At 40.2% G+C, this 16655-nt stretch overlaps 2 protein-coding genes across 2 annotated transcripts in view; both read left to right on the top strand.

Annotated features, from left to right (window-relative positions):
• tmem131l (transmembrane 131 like) overlaps nucleotides 1–16655 on the top strand; it is a 316682-nt gene that overhangs the window by 101321 nt on the left and 198706 nt on the right. The window lies entirely within an intron of this gene.
• The window catches only part of mnd1 (meiotic nuclear divisions 1 homolog (S. cerevisiae)), a 36625-nt gene continuing 25413 nt past the window's right edge, over nucleotides 5444–16655 (top strand). Inside the window, exons 1-2 of the mRNA XM_048601685.1 lie at nucleotides 5444–5655; nucleotides 11502–11567. Of these exons, the coding sequence (XP_048457642.1) occupies nucleotides 5653–5655; nucleotides 11502–11567 (69 nt within the window). The 5' untranslated portion in view covers nucleotides 5444–5652. The remainder of the gene's footprint in view (nucleotides 5656–11501; nucleotides 11568–16655) is intronic.

The following is a 16655-nucleotide window of genomic DNA, read 5'->3' as shown; positions in this document are numbered from 1 at the left end:
TGATTCACCACTACATGCTGGCAGGTTCAGGGATAAACTGTGCCAATTGCTTCGAATGAACCGAACAGACTTAACACCACAACAGGCAGTTCTTCATATTAACCATGTGGCACAAGTAATGGCCAGGCAGATGGGAAAATACAGTGAGAATGAAAAAAATCAGATTCTTGACCGATGAGAAAAAAAATTTCCTTGTTTTGTCTCTCAAGCCTGAAATGGCAACTTCACCACTTCTTCACATCTCATCATTGAGTGGCAACTCACCTTATTTCCATGCATTCGCATCTCGTTAAAGCCACAACTTACCTAATTTGTATGCCACTTCCAGTTCTCCTCTTGTTCACAGAGACTCAAAACAACACAAATTCACATCCTATAAATCAGAGCATCTATTTGGTGATTGGAGCTCACTGAATGCCTGTGCTGGCCATCAATCAACCATTTCTTCATAACTCAATGGCTCCACTTGAGCCCTTCGGTTGTAGCTCAGGGATGTCATGCTATATCGTAGCCACATCTTCAGCGCATGCCAGCAGATTACATGGCAAAAACACTGCATGTGTGTCGAACAAATGGCTATGTGTGAAAGTCAATGGGGAGGAGTGCTTAGTGAGGTGAAGGCAGATTATTGCCAATCAGGGGTGTAACCACAGTTAGTTTAAGTGCTTGTCTAATTCCAGTCAAGAGGATTGGCTACAGTCAGTTTGGCACTTGATTTGACCAAAGTTGGAGTATTTGTGCTTTGCAGTCTAGGGATTGGGCCACAATAAGTCCTGTGGGTCAAGTGCAAGCATCCTGGGATTACAGATAATCAGTTAGAATGCTCTGAAGACATCATTCTGAGGGATGCACTAATGTCTTCCTTCAATGAGACAAAGGGAAGGATTCAGTTTGATAGAAAAGCAGTTAGTGGTAATGCATGAGCAGGAGAGGTGGTGATGTGATTCCTCTCCCTTCCCCCTCCCCCCAGTGAATGAGTAGGAAGTGCAGAGGCCAGAAAGCAGCAGTATTTGAGAGCATGATGTGGGTGGGGCCTGTTGAGTGGACATGACATATGTAATGGTGAGAGTTGTAGTCCATGTGCCTTGGTGAGAGACGTGTGCAGTAGTAGATTTTGTGAGTAGTGGGCCAATGTGAAATAGTAGACAGAAGATGATGATGCCTCATGTAATACAGAAGATTATTAACCTTCTTCCTGTAGAACTGAGCATACCATTTCACCTGGGATATAACAATAGCTTGGGTTGTAATTTGGGTCCAGGCTGGTGCTGTGGGTTACTATGAATGCTGGCTGGAAAAAGGACTGCCCTCCTTTCCATCAATGTATCCAGCTCCCTGTCTGCAAAGCAGAGAGCAAACCTCCCTTTACTTCAGACAGTGTGATTAGTAATGACAGTTGGGCACCACAATGAGAGGGCCAATTCCTGGCTGGCAGCATCTGAAGTGGTATGTAGCTGGGCTTTAAAAATGGCACCAGTGGTGTGAAAGCCAGAAGGTGTCAGCAGTGGCAAGCGGTTTTCCTGCTCTGTTTATTCCCAGAGAAATGCATTCAAGAACCCAGATGCATAATTAATGCTGTTAGGAGCAGCAGATTGCATAAGAAAAGTTGCTCTGAACCAAGCCAGATCAAGCGCCATGACTCTCACTTGACTAAATGCTAAATGTTGAGTCATCCAAAAGCCTGCTATCCATGTGTTAACTTGCAGCAAGTCATATTCCCCTGTCACCCTTATGTTTGATGGCCCACTTTGGATCTTTGTCAAGCAACATCTTAATTTTAAAACCCTCATTCTTATTTTCAAATAATTCCATGGCCTCATCTGTCTCTAGCTCTGTAATATCTCCAACTCCACAACCCTCTGATATCTGCACTCATTTAATTCTGGCATCTGTGCATTCTTCGTTATAATTACTACACCACTAGGGGCTGTGTCATCAGATACCTAGGCCCCAAACAATTCCTTCCCTGCACCTCCCTACCATACCTTCCTCATTAACTTTTTGACTAAGCTTTTCAATCACTTAACCTCATCTTTTTATGGAGTTTAGAGTCATATTCTTTTCTGGTTCAGGTTCTGAAGAAGGGTCACTGGACCCAAAATGTTAACTCTGCTTTCTCTCCATAGATGCTGCCAGACCTGTTGATCTTTTTTCCAGCAATTCTGTTTTTGTTTCTGATTTCCAGCATCCACAGCTTTTTTGGTTTTTTGTTTAGTGACAATGATAAGTTGTAGAAACAGTCAAGCAATCCCAACTATACAATGGCCACACTCAGACTTAAATTAAGAAACATACATTGAAATTGTAAATAGTTTTCAACTGCAGGCTGGCTGATTCTTTTTTTCAAAATATAAACAGCAGTCTTTAAATGTCTTGCTTGCTTGACAGTTCCAACACCTTATCTACTTTTTCGTATCTACTCTTAATAATACCCAAAGGGTATCTTAGCTCCCCAAAGAACCCTTGGAGGTTTACACCTTTAACTCAAATGTCTAAAGCCCATGAGCCATTTTTTTACAAAACTGGGTGGCCAAATTTGTTTCTGTTGAAGGCAGTTTCACTTTTGAATGTGCTGTTGCTTCTGCAAACTGCGTATATATGAAAAATGCCCATTACCTTTCACCACCACCACCACCACCTACACCCCAGTAAAAATGATGGTGCTGGGTTCAGAGATAACACACCTAATTCTGGGCTCTGGCACCATTTTGGCTACAGTGTGGAGACTTCCAGATTTTATAAAAATCAGGCTAAACAGTTTGATCCTAATTGCTTCCAAATTGACTACAGATTGGCAAAGTACTGTATGTGTTATGTGCACCACAGACAGCTTGGAAAATTTTCTGAAGTTGGGCAGCAAAATGCTGATACAATATGCACTCACTGTGCTATCTGGTAGTAATCTTGCACTATAAAATTAAATCTTGTATCATCCCATTTACAACATCTGCCCTGTGTACAACTATGAAGTAGATGGGGGAAGAAAAATTTCTTTTTGTGTATGATGCCACTAGCTAGAAGCTGCATATAACATATCATTCCCAAACAACATGCTGAGGTGGTGTAAAAATAAAATGTATCAAACACGAATGCAGTTAAATGGAAAGATCCAACACAAGAAGCTGAAGAGAAATAGGACAACTGGTACAGAAAAACAATCCTAACCAAGTGAAGGGGAATGGTGGGCAGGAACTGGAAAATGGTCAGGGAAACTTAGTGCGGGAGCAGAACTGAAAAAAATCAGGAAAGGTTTTGAGTGAGGCAGGCTAAATTTTAAATCTGTAGCAAACGATGTTAAACTGAAACTCTCAACATTAAAAGATTATATTTTCATTATTTTACAAATACGGAGGCTTGGGGACTGCTTTGCGGAACACCTACGCTCAGTTCGCACTAAACAACTGCACCTCCCAGTCGCGAACCATTTCAACTCCCCCTCCCATTCCTCAGATGATGTGTCCATCCTGGGCCTCCTGCAGTGCCACAACGATGCCACCCGAAGATTGCAGGAACAGCAACTTATATTTCTGCTTGGGAACCCTGCAGCCCAATGGTATCAATGTGGACTTCACAAACTTCAAAATCTCCCCTCCCCCTACCGCATCCCAAAACCAGCCCAGCTCGTCCCCGCCTCCCTAACCTGTCCTTCCTCCCACCTATCCCCTCCTCCCACCTCAAGCCCCACCCCCATCTCCTACCTACTAACCTCATCCCGCCCTCTTGATGTGTCCGTCCTCCCTGGACTGACCTATCCCCTCCCTAACTCCCCACCTACACTCACCTTTACTGGCTCCATCCCCGCCTCTTTGACCTGTCTGTCTCCTCTCCTCTATACGTGTTCTATCCGCCTCCCCCTCTCTCCCTATTTATTTCAGAACCCCTTTCCCCTCCCCCATTTCTGAAGAAGGGTCTAGGCCCGAAACATCAGCTTTCCTGCTCCTGTGATGCTGCTTGGCCTGCTGTGTTCATCCAGCTCTACACCTTGTGATCTAGTGCTGAACTCTGTAGAACTTTATTGAAAACAACCATCAAATCACATAAATTGTTTTCTTTAGCTACTTGCCAGTGAGCCAATTTTGGATCCAACAAATAGCTTTTTTCCTTGCATTATATCTAAAATCAATCTGCCTTGTCAAAAGCCTTACCAAAATCCATGTAAGAAGAAACCCTCTTATCCACCATCCTAGTTACCTCTACAGAAAAAGCAATCAAGCTAGTCAGTCATAACTCACTTATTCAAACTCTGGGTTGTCCATGATTAATTAATGTCTTTTTAAATGGTAAATTATATTCCTCCTTGCCCAACACTGAGGTAAAGCTGACTCGTCTGTATTTACTCGGTCTATCTTGATCTCCTTCTCTGAGCAACATGACAGTGTTTGTTTTCCTCCAGTTCTATGATACCACATCAGTAGCCAAAGAGGACTAGAAAATAACGATCAGAACCCTCTGCTATTTCCTCCAATGCTTCTCTTAGTATTCAGGAATATTTTATAAAAATTTATTACTTTCAAAGATAGAAACCCTCTTAAAATTTTATTTTTTTTACCATATTTAAACCATCCAAAATTTCACACTGCTCATCCACAACAACAATTCCATAGAATTCCCCCTCTTTTATTAAGGACGATATACCTGTCTTCTACCTCCACATACCCTATAGATGTGGACCAAGTGCGGATAAATAGGTTTAATGTGTCTTGGTGTTTATGGATTGGCATATACATGGTGGGCTGAAGGGCCTCTTTCAACACTGTACAATGCTATGAACAAGTTACCTCTTTGGTCTCTAATTAGTCTTACTCTTTCTTTAATCATTACTCCTTCCAAAGCAGTTCACTTGACTGGCACCTTAAACATTCAATGTCTCCATCACTGGTGCACAGTGACTGCAATGTGTGCCCCCTACAAGGTGCAATGTGCCAAGGCAGCTTCAACTGAAAAGACTGGTAAAACTTACAATTGACACATACTGGTCCAACCTGCCTTGTATAGATTAGAACAGTGCTTCAATACGAACAGTACATCCATTTCCAAGTTTTACTTTTTTTCTTAAACTGGTTTTTAAACTTATAAATGGAACTCTATATGATTAGCATGTTCAATTCTAAGTATTACTTTTTATTTCCCTCTGACACCCATTACCTCTAAGACCTAAACCGATAAGGGGGGTTTTCCTCCAAGTTAGCCATACCATCCTGACTGTGAATGAAATCACCTTGGCTTCATTGTGACTGCGACAAAATCCTGGACCCTGAAAGCACTGGGGGGTTTGTCCCTGACTCACATGAACTGCAGTGACACCTAGAAAACAACTCACCTCCAAAAATCAGGGATGGGTAATAAACGGTTGTTTGTCAGTAACACTCATATCCCATGAGGATGAAAACACCGTTATAAGAACAGTACCCGCTATCGAGATTCAGCCGCCGGACTATCTTTCCATCATTTGACACAAGAGGCCGCTGTCTGCGGCAGACAGCGCAGAGCACTGCTGCTAAGCAACGGGCTGTACATGCGCAGCGCTCGCTTGTCTCCGCGGGTATATCGTCGGCGAGTTCGCGCGGCATTCTGGGTCGTAGTAAGGCGCCAAGTTCGAGTTTCGTGATCGGTCACCTTGGAGACGGTGGGGAGGCTCGGCGTTTGGGCAAGATGGTGAGGGAGGCAGAAAAAAAAGTGTGTTGTGTTTGAGTGTGTGTTAGTGTTAGCCTCCGACAATTCGCCTGAGAGCGGAAACAGTCGGGTTCGAGTGGACACGGTGTAGTGTCAGTGTAGCCCCTCTCCAGTCCCAGCTCGGTTCTATCCCCTGGCAGCCTCCACACACTCGGCACCTCACTGACAGCCTCATTGTGTGCTCCCCATCTCTCTGTCGCCCCGGCCTCAATTAACGTAAAAACTGTAAATATAAGAACTCTCTCCTCCCCTGCCTCTCCTCCAGTCCGACCTGCCCAGCTGCAGCCTCCTGTCTGCTGAATCCACACCAGAACCTATCTTCTCTCCTGCGCTTTTGCATATGCTTAATACAGTGACTGCCATTTTCTTCCAGTTACTTCTACGCCGTCTATGACCAGACATCTTCCTGTTATTTTTAATTAGGTCTTCCATGGGATATGACTGTTGTTGGCTTAGGCATTATTTATTGCCCAGGGGATGGTGGTGAGCTGCTGTGTTGAACTGCTGCACTCCACGGGGACACTCACAAGAAAGGGACTTCAGGGGATTTAAGCCAATAACAATATGTCTCTAAGCCATGTGACTTGGAGAACTTGCGTGTGGTGCTGTTTTTATGCATCTGCTTCCTTTCCTTTAGAGGTGATGGGATTTATGATGTGATGAAATTATGGCTTTAGGAAATTTTGTTTTTTTTTGAAGCGAGGTTTTGAGTCAGAAGTGCTGAGCTATTGTCTCCAAATTAATAACCTAACCACCTTGTGATGCCTTGAATTTTAATTTAAGTTGCAACAATAGAAACTGCACGAATGGAGTCGTGCTCGTACAGAACCAGGGTTTTAGTTTAGCTTTTGGCAGTTGCAGGGATCTTGAAGCTGAATGTGGAAGTTGTTATTCCTCTCTCTGTTACAGCTAAGAGCTGGAGTTCTCTCTGCTGCCAGAATTACATGAGACAATTTATTTTATTGAATTTGGCTTTGCCAAGGGTGTGTTTAAGGGACGTTACTATATTGGAACAGTTGCTGTTCAATAGTTAAATAATCTATCATTCTGTTAAGTTGTGCAATAGAGTTGTTATTCCAATTTTTCTTTCTTTTGTTTGCATTATAACTGTAGGGTAAAAAAAAGTATTTTTTTTCTTGAAGCTGAGTAGTATAACCAATGAAATTGCATCAGGAGCACAGCACCTTACACTTGCCTTTAATAAGAAAAAGTTAGGGTCTAGGCTATCCCTTTGATATATTTGAAAGGGGTTTATTCTGGTCCATGACAAATTGGGGGTTCTTGTTGGGATCAAAATTTCTAATGTCAGGTCAGGTTTCTGACTCAAAGACTGTGAGTGGTGACTGTTGGTGTTCTGTTTTTTTTCTCGACTGTTGCATTCAGTTGGTTTAAATAGGGTGTGCCTTGTGTAGTAATGGCCCTTCCAGTCACTAAGAGTTTCATGGGAGTGGAACAAGTCTCTTTGGGAGTTTTACAGCAAATGAGCAAGGCAAAACTTTCAGGATTGGCAGACAAATGTAGTTGGAGTTTCCTGTGTCTATGAGGAAGGGGGAAATAATTGCGGCAATAATTCTGTATTCACAGTTACCAGGAATGCAAATAGAGTAATTGGAAAATAGCTAAAAATCAATTGCAAATGAAACAGTTTGAAAACAGAAACAGAGGGGGAGAGAGAAAAGATAGAGAGAATGAGTTTTTGAACTTTTGAAGTTGCAATTGAAAACTGAAAGTCTACTTATAATGATAGAGGTAGAGGTGCAAAAGGGGAGCATTGGTGAGGACAATGATGGAGAGCAATCCCATAAAAGCCGAAGGCCTGGAGGGGATCTGTTTAAATATGTCAAAGCATTGCCTAAGCTTGATGAGAAGGACGTAGAAGCCTCTTTAATTTCATTTGAAAAAGTGGCTAATCAAATGAAATGGCCAGTGGCCATGTGGGTATTATTAATCCAAACAAAGTTGGTAGCTAGAGCTAGTGATGCAAATACCTCCCTATCAGAGAAGGTATCTGGGGCATGGGGCAAACTATGAAGTGAAAAATGCCGTCTTGATTGCATATGAGCTAGTGCCAGAACCCTACAGACGATGTTTTAAGAATCTAATGAGGGAATCTGGTCAAATATACATAGACTTTGAAAGGATCAAACAAAGTAACTTTGATAGGTGGGTAAGGACATTAAAAATAAATCAGACATATGATACTCTTAGACTGTTATTTTAGAGGAGTTCAAAACTTCACTTCTTGAAGCAGTGAGATCATGGAAGAGCAGAGAGTAAAAGTTCCAAGATTAGTAGAAATGGCAGATGATTGAGTTAGTTCATAAATCAAAGTTTGGCTTCTGACATCAATTTCAATCTGAGGGATAGCAGTTGGAGGGAAAACAGAAATCCTCGGGTAGTAAAGGAAAAGGAGATCTTATTGGTGATAGTTTACCACATTAAAAAGGAAACTCATGAGGGGGAAAGAAGTAAATAAAAGTCCTCAGGTGTTTTCACTGTAATAAAGTAGGCCATATGAAGTTACAATGTTGGTGGTTTAGCCAAAGCACTGGGAAGATGGATGTGAGAAAACAGGATAAGCCAGTGAGTTTTGTTGGAGTGGTAAAGGAAGGCAGAGTGGAAATTAACCAGCTGCAAAGGAATGTGCAGCCTCATCAAAGGTTGGTTGAGAAGGAAGTGCCAAATCTCTAAAGAATTTACTTGTATGGATAGGGTTTATTCATGTATGGCAGGAGTAGGTAAAGAAATTACAATTTTAAGAGATACAGGAGCAAGTCAATCTTTGAGAGATGAGGAGATATGTAATTCCAAGGGAGTATTGCCAGAAAAGCTGGTGATATATGGAATTCATGGTGAGAAGAGTAGTGTTTCATTGTATAAGGTGAAGTTGGAGACTTTGGTGAAAAATGAAGTAGTGGTAGGAATAACAGAAATTCTCAATTCCAAAGATGCAGTTATCCTTGGTAATGATATAGCTGGATCACGGGTTGGAGTGTTCCCTGTTGCGGTTGAAAAGCCAGTGGAAAATCAGCAACTGAGATGTTATCGAGGTATATCCTGGGACTTTTCCTGACTGTGGTAACAAGGTCACAAAACCATGGGTTGAAACAGGAGGACAAACGAAAGAATAAAGTTAAGGAAGTTAAGTTCAGTTATCAGAAACTGTTTTGATTAAATGGTTGAGAGAAAACAAACAAGAACAGGTGGAGGATAAAGTGGATATTTTTAGTTCAGAGAAGTTAGTTCACTTACAACTGGCTTTTTTTTTACCTTTTTGTTGTATCAAAAAGCATTCACAGAAGAAGAATCCGAGTGTATCCCAGAATATTACTGTCTGAAAAATGTAATCTTGATGAAGAAATGGGAGACCATCACACATTTAGGCAGATGAAAAACGAACAGAAGTTCATCAAGTTGTATTACGGGTGGATTATAGAAAGAGGTGTTGTGGATAGCATGAGTTACCAGTAGGAGGTCATTTGGGAGCAAGGAAAACTCGAGCTAAAATACAAAAAAAACGTTTTTGTTGGCCTGGACTGTGTAAAGATGTGGTTGAATTTTGCCAGACATGTCATGCGTGTCAGGTAATAGGAAAACCTCAGGCAGCGATAAAACCAGCACCTATAATACCCATTCCTGCATTTGAGGAACCTTTTATGAGAGTCTTAATTGATTTCATAGGACTCCTATCTAAAACAAAAAGTGGAATCAATATTTGTTGACCATATTGGATATGTCTACTGGATTTCCACTGGCAATTCCAGTATGCAGTATCATGGCTAAAAGGATTTTTAAAATTTTTTACTCGATATAGACTACCCACAAAAATACAATCAGATCAAAAGTCAAAATTTATTAAAATTATTTAATGAAGGTATGGATAACTTAGGAACCAAATAAATTAACAACTGCATACCATCCAGAATCGCAGGGGGATTAGAACAGTGGCATCAAACTTTAAAGATCATGTTGAGGGCTTATAGTCAAGACTATTCAGAGGATTGGGATAAAGGATTTCTATTTGTACCTTTTGCAATGAGGATGCACCTAATGAATCAACTAAATTCAATCCATTTGAATTAGTTTTTGAGCATGAGCTGAGGGGACCACTGAAATTAATTAATTACTGATCAAGAATCTATCTCAGCCTAAAGTACACACAGGGACTTTGCCCCACGTCTCTCTGGCAAGGAGTTCCAAAGACACTGAATTCTCTGAGAGAAGAAATTTCTCTTCCTCTGAGTCTTAAATTGGGTCCCCTTTATTCTGAGGTCCTAGACTCTCCCATGAGGCATACATCCTCTCAGCATTTACCCTGTCAAGTCCCTTAAGAATCCTATATGTTTCAATGAGATCACCTCTCATTTTTCTAAATTCCAGTGAGTAGACTCCCCCTGTTTAGCCTTTACTCTCAAGGCCGGGAGCGTCCTGCCATGTAGTATGTGTGTGCCTCTGTTTGATTAGAGCACTAATGTCTTCTGTCAGTATTCTTCTCGTTTCATAACTCCATCTTCCTACCACCTGGTTTCAAGCACAGGATATTGGTCCACCATACAACAGGATACATTTTAACATGAATGAATACAATACCATATTAAAAGACCAAGAAGTACCTTGCATTACAGCTTGTCAAAAATACAGTGTGTAAAAATGCCTTGCAGTGTTGAAGGGCTTACAGCTTGACAATACACAATATCGAAAAGCCTAACACATTGTGATTAAAATCTTCATTACTAAGATGAAGTAAAGTTCCTAAGCACCCAGTCTTTGAATCTTTGCCTACTCCTTTTGTGATATGCATTTCTTCTCCTAAGTTGCCTATATTGAAAATGATGATCTTGGCAGAGTGCTGAGTCCACTTTCATATTTTTCTTAAATGACAGAAACTGCAAAAATGCTGACGGGTGTTTTGGATATTGTAATAAATGTACAGAATAGGAGCAGGAGCAGGCCATTTGGCCCTTTGAGTGTGCTTCACCAATCATTGTGATCATGTCATCTAATTCAGTAGTCAGTTCCTGCTTTTCCCTCATCTTTGGTCCTTTTGGCCCCTAGTGCTGTATCCAACTCCTTAAAATCATATTATTTTTTGGCCTCAATTGCTTTCTGTGGCAGTGAGTACCACTGAACTCTCCACTCTCTGGTTGAAGAAATTTCTAATCTCAGTCTTAAATGTATCCTTAGATGGTGATCCCATGGTTTGGCCATGTTTCTTATTTTAATTTTGCGCCAGACAGGAATGAACAATTGTTCACCCATGTGCTCTTTTAATGTTTCCCATTACCTTTCCACTGTTATCCCTTTCAATATGTTCCCCAGTCTATCTTGACCAACACGTGCCTCATATCACCATAGTTTCTTCTATTTAGATTCAGGACCCTAATCGCAGAACCAACGACGTCACTCTCCATCTTGATGAAGAATTATATTATCATATGGCCATTCATCCCCAAGGTGCCCCACATAACTAGTTGCCAATTATTCCTTTCTGATTGTGCAATACCCAGTCCAGGATGGTCTGTTCTCTAGTTGATTACTGAACATATTGGGTCAGAAAACTATCAAATTCGCACTCCAGGAAATTCTCCCCTATGGTATTGTTAGTAATTTGACTTGCCCAGTTTATATGCAGTTTGAAATCACCTATAATTACAGGTATTCCTTCATTGCATGTGTTTTTAATTTCCTATTGAGTGCCTTACCCAATGTCACCTCTACAGTTTGGGTGTCTACATATAATACCCCCACTTTGTGAGTTTTAGTATTTTTAACACATTAGATAAAACCTTGCAGTAACAATCCTTTTATGTTGATCCTTGAACTTATAGTCTAAAAAGAAGGGACTGAGCCTTGAAGAAAAGCGAACTCGTATGATGGAAATATTTTTTGAAACGGTGAGTGTTGAAAATTCCTGCCATAAAGCTAAATCAGTGAATTAGTGTTTTTTTTCTTAAAGATTGGTCAGACCTCCATTCTATGTGAAATAACAGAAGCTTGTAATTTCACGTTTTTATCGCCCTAATTTGTTTTTTTTTAGAATGCAGCATTTCCTCAATATTGAGTAACTTAGCATTACTTCACGCAAACATTAAATAAAGTAGCTTCGGTATATCCATTTAACATTTGCGTGTTGAACTTTGTTTGCAACAGACCGGTTCTGAGGTCAACCTGCTCACATGATCGTATCCTTATCACTTCGCCCTTCAGACCTCAGAACTTCGCCCTTCAGACCTCGGGTTGCTCTTCGCGTTTCTTGTGTTGATTTTGGGTGAGGATCAAACTGGCAAGCAATTCATTTATGTGCATTTTGAAGTAGGAACATCACACGCAACTTTTCAAAATCCAGATGTGGAATACAAAGTCTAAAGAAGGTCCACTTGAAATAGAGATTTGCAGTGTTGTTTGGATGTCAACTGTGCCAGTAGCAACTCTACAAGTAGCTAATTCAAAAAGCACAAACAAGTGACTTCAATTCTTCTGTTCTCTTTTACCATTTCAGTTTTTGTATACAAGAACTTGGGCTGGAACTTGGGCTTATCATCACACTTACCTAATACAGGCAGTCCACCATTTGTAGTAATTTTCAGATTGTTTGTTGAGATAAGAAGCAGTAGTTTAGATCTGATACATTAATTAATTAGACAAATATATGACTGACAGATGACAATGTATCACTGATTCCAAAGCTGTTCTGTAGAATGGAGGAGCAGGGACAACAGTTTAAGTGGTTTGTTGCTTAAGTTGTGTGGTTTTAGTGATAACAGCCTTTGTTCTTCCCTGGGGCTGATGTAGGGAAAGAACTGGTCTTCTGCCAGGGATACGGTGGCCTGTTCCTCTGGATCGGCTCTTGCGCCCTCCACTCCTGGTGATGTGTAATTTTGGGGCTGGCAATCCATGCTGCGTCAATCATCTATCTAAACCTTCTCGGACAGTGACGTAAAACAGCTAAACATGATGCCTTCCTCACCTACTATGAGTGTTAATTTTCTTTCCTTCTAAGAGTAAAAACTTATTTTCCAAAGCACGACCCTCATGATAAGGTAGTGTGGTGTTTATTAAATCTTTTATTGCCCCTTGTAAAAGGCTAGTTAACTGCTGTGACACAGTTAATTGAGGTTTCATGATATAAAGAAATAATAAATATGGAGTATGAAATGAAGTCCATTTTAAAGGGCACCTGACATTCCAACACCCATTCCTAATCTCCACTTTTGCTTTAAAAGAATGTGTGTCCTTTGCCACCCCTGGGAATTAATCTGCTCTTTCTAATCTGCCTTGGCTCCTCTCTTGCTCCCGCTCATGTATTAACATTAGTCCCATTTCTCCATCTCGGCTCTTGTTCCTACCTTTGTTCTTGCCTTTAGAGTCTCTAGTGTTTATTGCTGCCAGCGAGGACTTTCAGCTCCTCTCCTGTCTCCCATTCTGAGCTGCACTGATAACCAAGCCTCCATCTACTGTCAACAGTTCATCAGGGCAGTCAGTCCTGGAACTTGAGCCACTACCAGCACCAACCAAACTCTGCCACTAGATGGAGTCTGGCCAATTTAAAATGTTATTTATGAATGTTATGTTATTTATAAACGTTGGCATTTAGGAAGATACAGCATTTCAACTTGTATCATTCTAAAATTTCTTCTGCTGAGAAAAATCCTAAGTAACTAACTGAACAATATTTTTTTCAATATAGTGTTTTATTTTAGCTTAAATTTTTTTCAGCTCTGAATGCACAGTATTGAATGCATACTATACAATATTTCAACATGGACTTTGGTTTTTCAAAGTAAGAAATCTTTCAAGGGAACTAACTCTGGTTTTAATATTTATTCTGATGATATCCTATCATTCATTTAAAGTTACTTCACTTAAAGTCAGCATTTTCAGTAAAACAGCCTTCACTTTAAATGAGGACTTACTGTAATTGGCAGTTCAGAATAATGTAGGAGCAATGGGAAACAAATGGGAACAATGTCTTCACATTGACCACTACCCTCCATCTTGTTGTGTGGCATTACTAGTGTGCTAAATGGAATAGATTTTAAACACATATCTGGCAACTCCAAGACTGGGTATCCACAAGATGCACAGAACTGGATTCCAGCGAGACAGAATCTAACCATTGCCCCATGATATTCATTGGCATTATCTCATGAACTCCTTACTATTAACACCCTGGAGATTGCCATTTTCCAGAAACTGAACTGGAATAGCCATATTAGTACTGTGGCTACAAGGAAAGGTCAGAGGTGGGGAGTCCTGCAACAACTAATTCACCTCCCAACTCCCCAAAGCACAAGGCAAGAGAGTAGTATGGTGGAATACTCTCCACTTGTGTGAATGAATGAAGCTCCAACATTGCTCAAGATGATTGGCACAATCCAGGATGAAGCAGCAACCTTAATTAACATCACATCCACAAACATTCACTCCGTCTGACACTAATGCTTTGTAGCAGTGGCTACAGCAGTGCCATCTGCAAGATAAGCTGCAGATATTCACCAAGACTCCTTAAAGAGCACCTTATAAACCCATGGCCGCTTCATCCAAAAGGTCAATGGCAACAGATACGTGGGAATGTCATGACCTATAAGTGTCTTCTGAACCTATCACCATTTTGGCTTGGAAATATATTGCTATTCCTTCAGTGTCAGAGGATTAAAATCCTGGAATTCCCTTCCGAATAGCATTATAGGTGTAACTGCTAGAAAATGGACTGCAGCAGTTCAAGAAGGTAGCTCACCCCACTTTCTCAAGGGCAACTAGAGATGGGCAATAAATGCTGGCCCAGCCAATGATGTCCATGTTGCGTAATGAATTACTTTAAAAGTGCATGTTATGATACTGACTTACCTCCATAAGTCATTTTAGGAACAAGGACAAGGCTTTTAGCCCTTGGTTCATACTCTGACATTCACTAAGACGATGGATGTTATGTTCCATTCAACTCCATTTTACTGACTGCTGCACATAACTCTTGACTCCCTTATGTCAAAAATCCATATAACTTGTATTCCCTAACAAGGAGTGAGACTGAATGTTAAAGTGGATGAGCAATGAAGGTGACCTTTAATATTGTAGAAACTAGCTATTCATTAAACATAGAGTTGTCAACAGATGTATTTGGGCTTTTCAGACCAGACCTCATGATAATCAGTGAGCACTAATAGCATGATGACCTCCACAGGTAATCTGGGGCCTGTGTGAACAAGATTTAACAGTATTGTGTTTCCTTAAGCAATCAGGTTGAAGAATCTTTACTGAGACAAAATTAGGAAATGAATGTTAGAATAGTTGATTCAACATCGGAGCATATAAGAGAAATAAAATGGAAGATGCATAAAGACAGTTAAAGAAGCATAAAGAAGTTTTAAATAAAATTAACAAAATTTAAGATTTGAAGGAATAAGATTTCTCATAACTAGAGGGCATAAGCTTAAGGTGAGAGGGGCAAGATTTAAAAGGGATCAAAGGGGAAACTTTTTCACGTAGAGGGTGGTTTGTGTATAGAATGAGGTGCCAGAGGAAGTGGTGGAGGTGATTACAATTATGTAATTTGAAAGTCATCTGGATGAGTACATGAATAGGAAGAGTTTAGAGGGATATGGACCAAATGCTATCAAATGGGACTAGATTTATTTAGGATATCTGGTTGGCATGGACGAGTTGGACCGAAGGATCTGTTTCTGTGCTGTACAACTGTGACTCTACTTATAAAAAGTTATTTTTTTTCAGTGCCTGAGATTGTTTTGGAAGAAATTATACCATTTAAAAATCCACTTTGTACTTTAATACCATCTACAACTTTTCCTGTCATATTTGATCCCTTCAATATATTTGAATGCTAAGTTTCTTGGTCAAATGCATCCAGCGCAGCATCTAGAGGAGCAAATTACCGCATATGCTGGAATCTGTACTGAAAACAAAAATGCTGGAGATCGTAGTGGGTAAGAGGGCAAGCTAATGTTAAGCCTGATGAAGAATCATCTAGACCCAAAACATTAGCTAACTGTCTGACCCACTATGATCTCCAGCATTTGTTGTTTTCAGTACAGATTCCAGCATCTGCAGTAATTTGCTCCTGTAGATGCTGCGCGGTGTGCATTTGACCAAGAAACCTAGCATTCAAATATATTGAAGGGCTCAAATATGACAGAGCAAGCTAATGTTTTGGGTCTAGATGATTCTTCATCAGGCTCAACATTAGCTTGCTACCTCTCCATGGTTGCTGTCTGACCCACTATGATCTCCAGCACTTGTTGTTTTTCAATGCAGCATCTAGAGGAGTAAGGCAACTTAGATAGCAACTTCCTGATTTTTTACTTTCTGTGTTGAGCAGCACAGACTCTGGAAATTGCTGTCCAATTTTCTCTTTAAATAACAATGGCAATAAATTCTCCAGTATCCTACTGCACAACAAATGCCAATTAACTTATTTTAAAAGTCAAATTTTTACAGTTAACTTGTTTCCACCAAGTTCTTTAAAATAATTTGTACTTAAACTTCTCTTCCACTTTAAACAATACAGGAAGAAAATAAGTATAATTACTGAGAACATCAACCAGAACCAGAGCGTTTTCTTTCATGTTCATGATATTTTAGGCAATTGTTTAATGCTGTGATTGGAAATCAGAAAAATGCAAGTACATAACTTAATGACTACAATTTAATTTAAGGCCAAATTTTGCAACTTTTTTAAAAAAGTGAGTCTGCACATCATGATCTGATAATTAACAATGGTAAATTTTGCCTAAATTCTCACCTTGTTCTTGTGTATGATAACCAGTACTTTAGAATTTCAATTTTTGTGACTAATAATGAAACCAAGCCCCTTTTTCTTGCATTGGAAACCAGTAGTAAAGGAATCTATGCTATCTTTGTGCTGTTTCTACCAAATCGTCTTGGGTACCGAATAGACTCAAAGCAAACATGTTAGCAGTGAAGTACAAAATTACTTGCAATTGAATTTTAAGGCAAAGGGCCTAAAC

Source organism: Rhincodon typus, chromosome 1 (assembly GCF_021869965.1).
Source record: "Rhincodon typus isolate 14 chromosome 1, sRhiTyp1.1, whole genome shotgun sequence".
NCBI classification, from domain to species: domain Eukaryota; kingdom Metazoa; phylum Chordata; class Chondrichthyes; order Orectolobiformes; family Rhincodontidae; genus Rhincodon; species Rhincodon typus.
The sequence above is the reverse complement of the archived record's forward strand: the minus strand, read 5'-3'. Positions and strand labels throughout refer to the sequence as shown.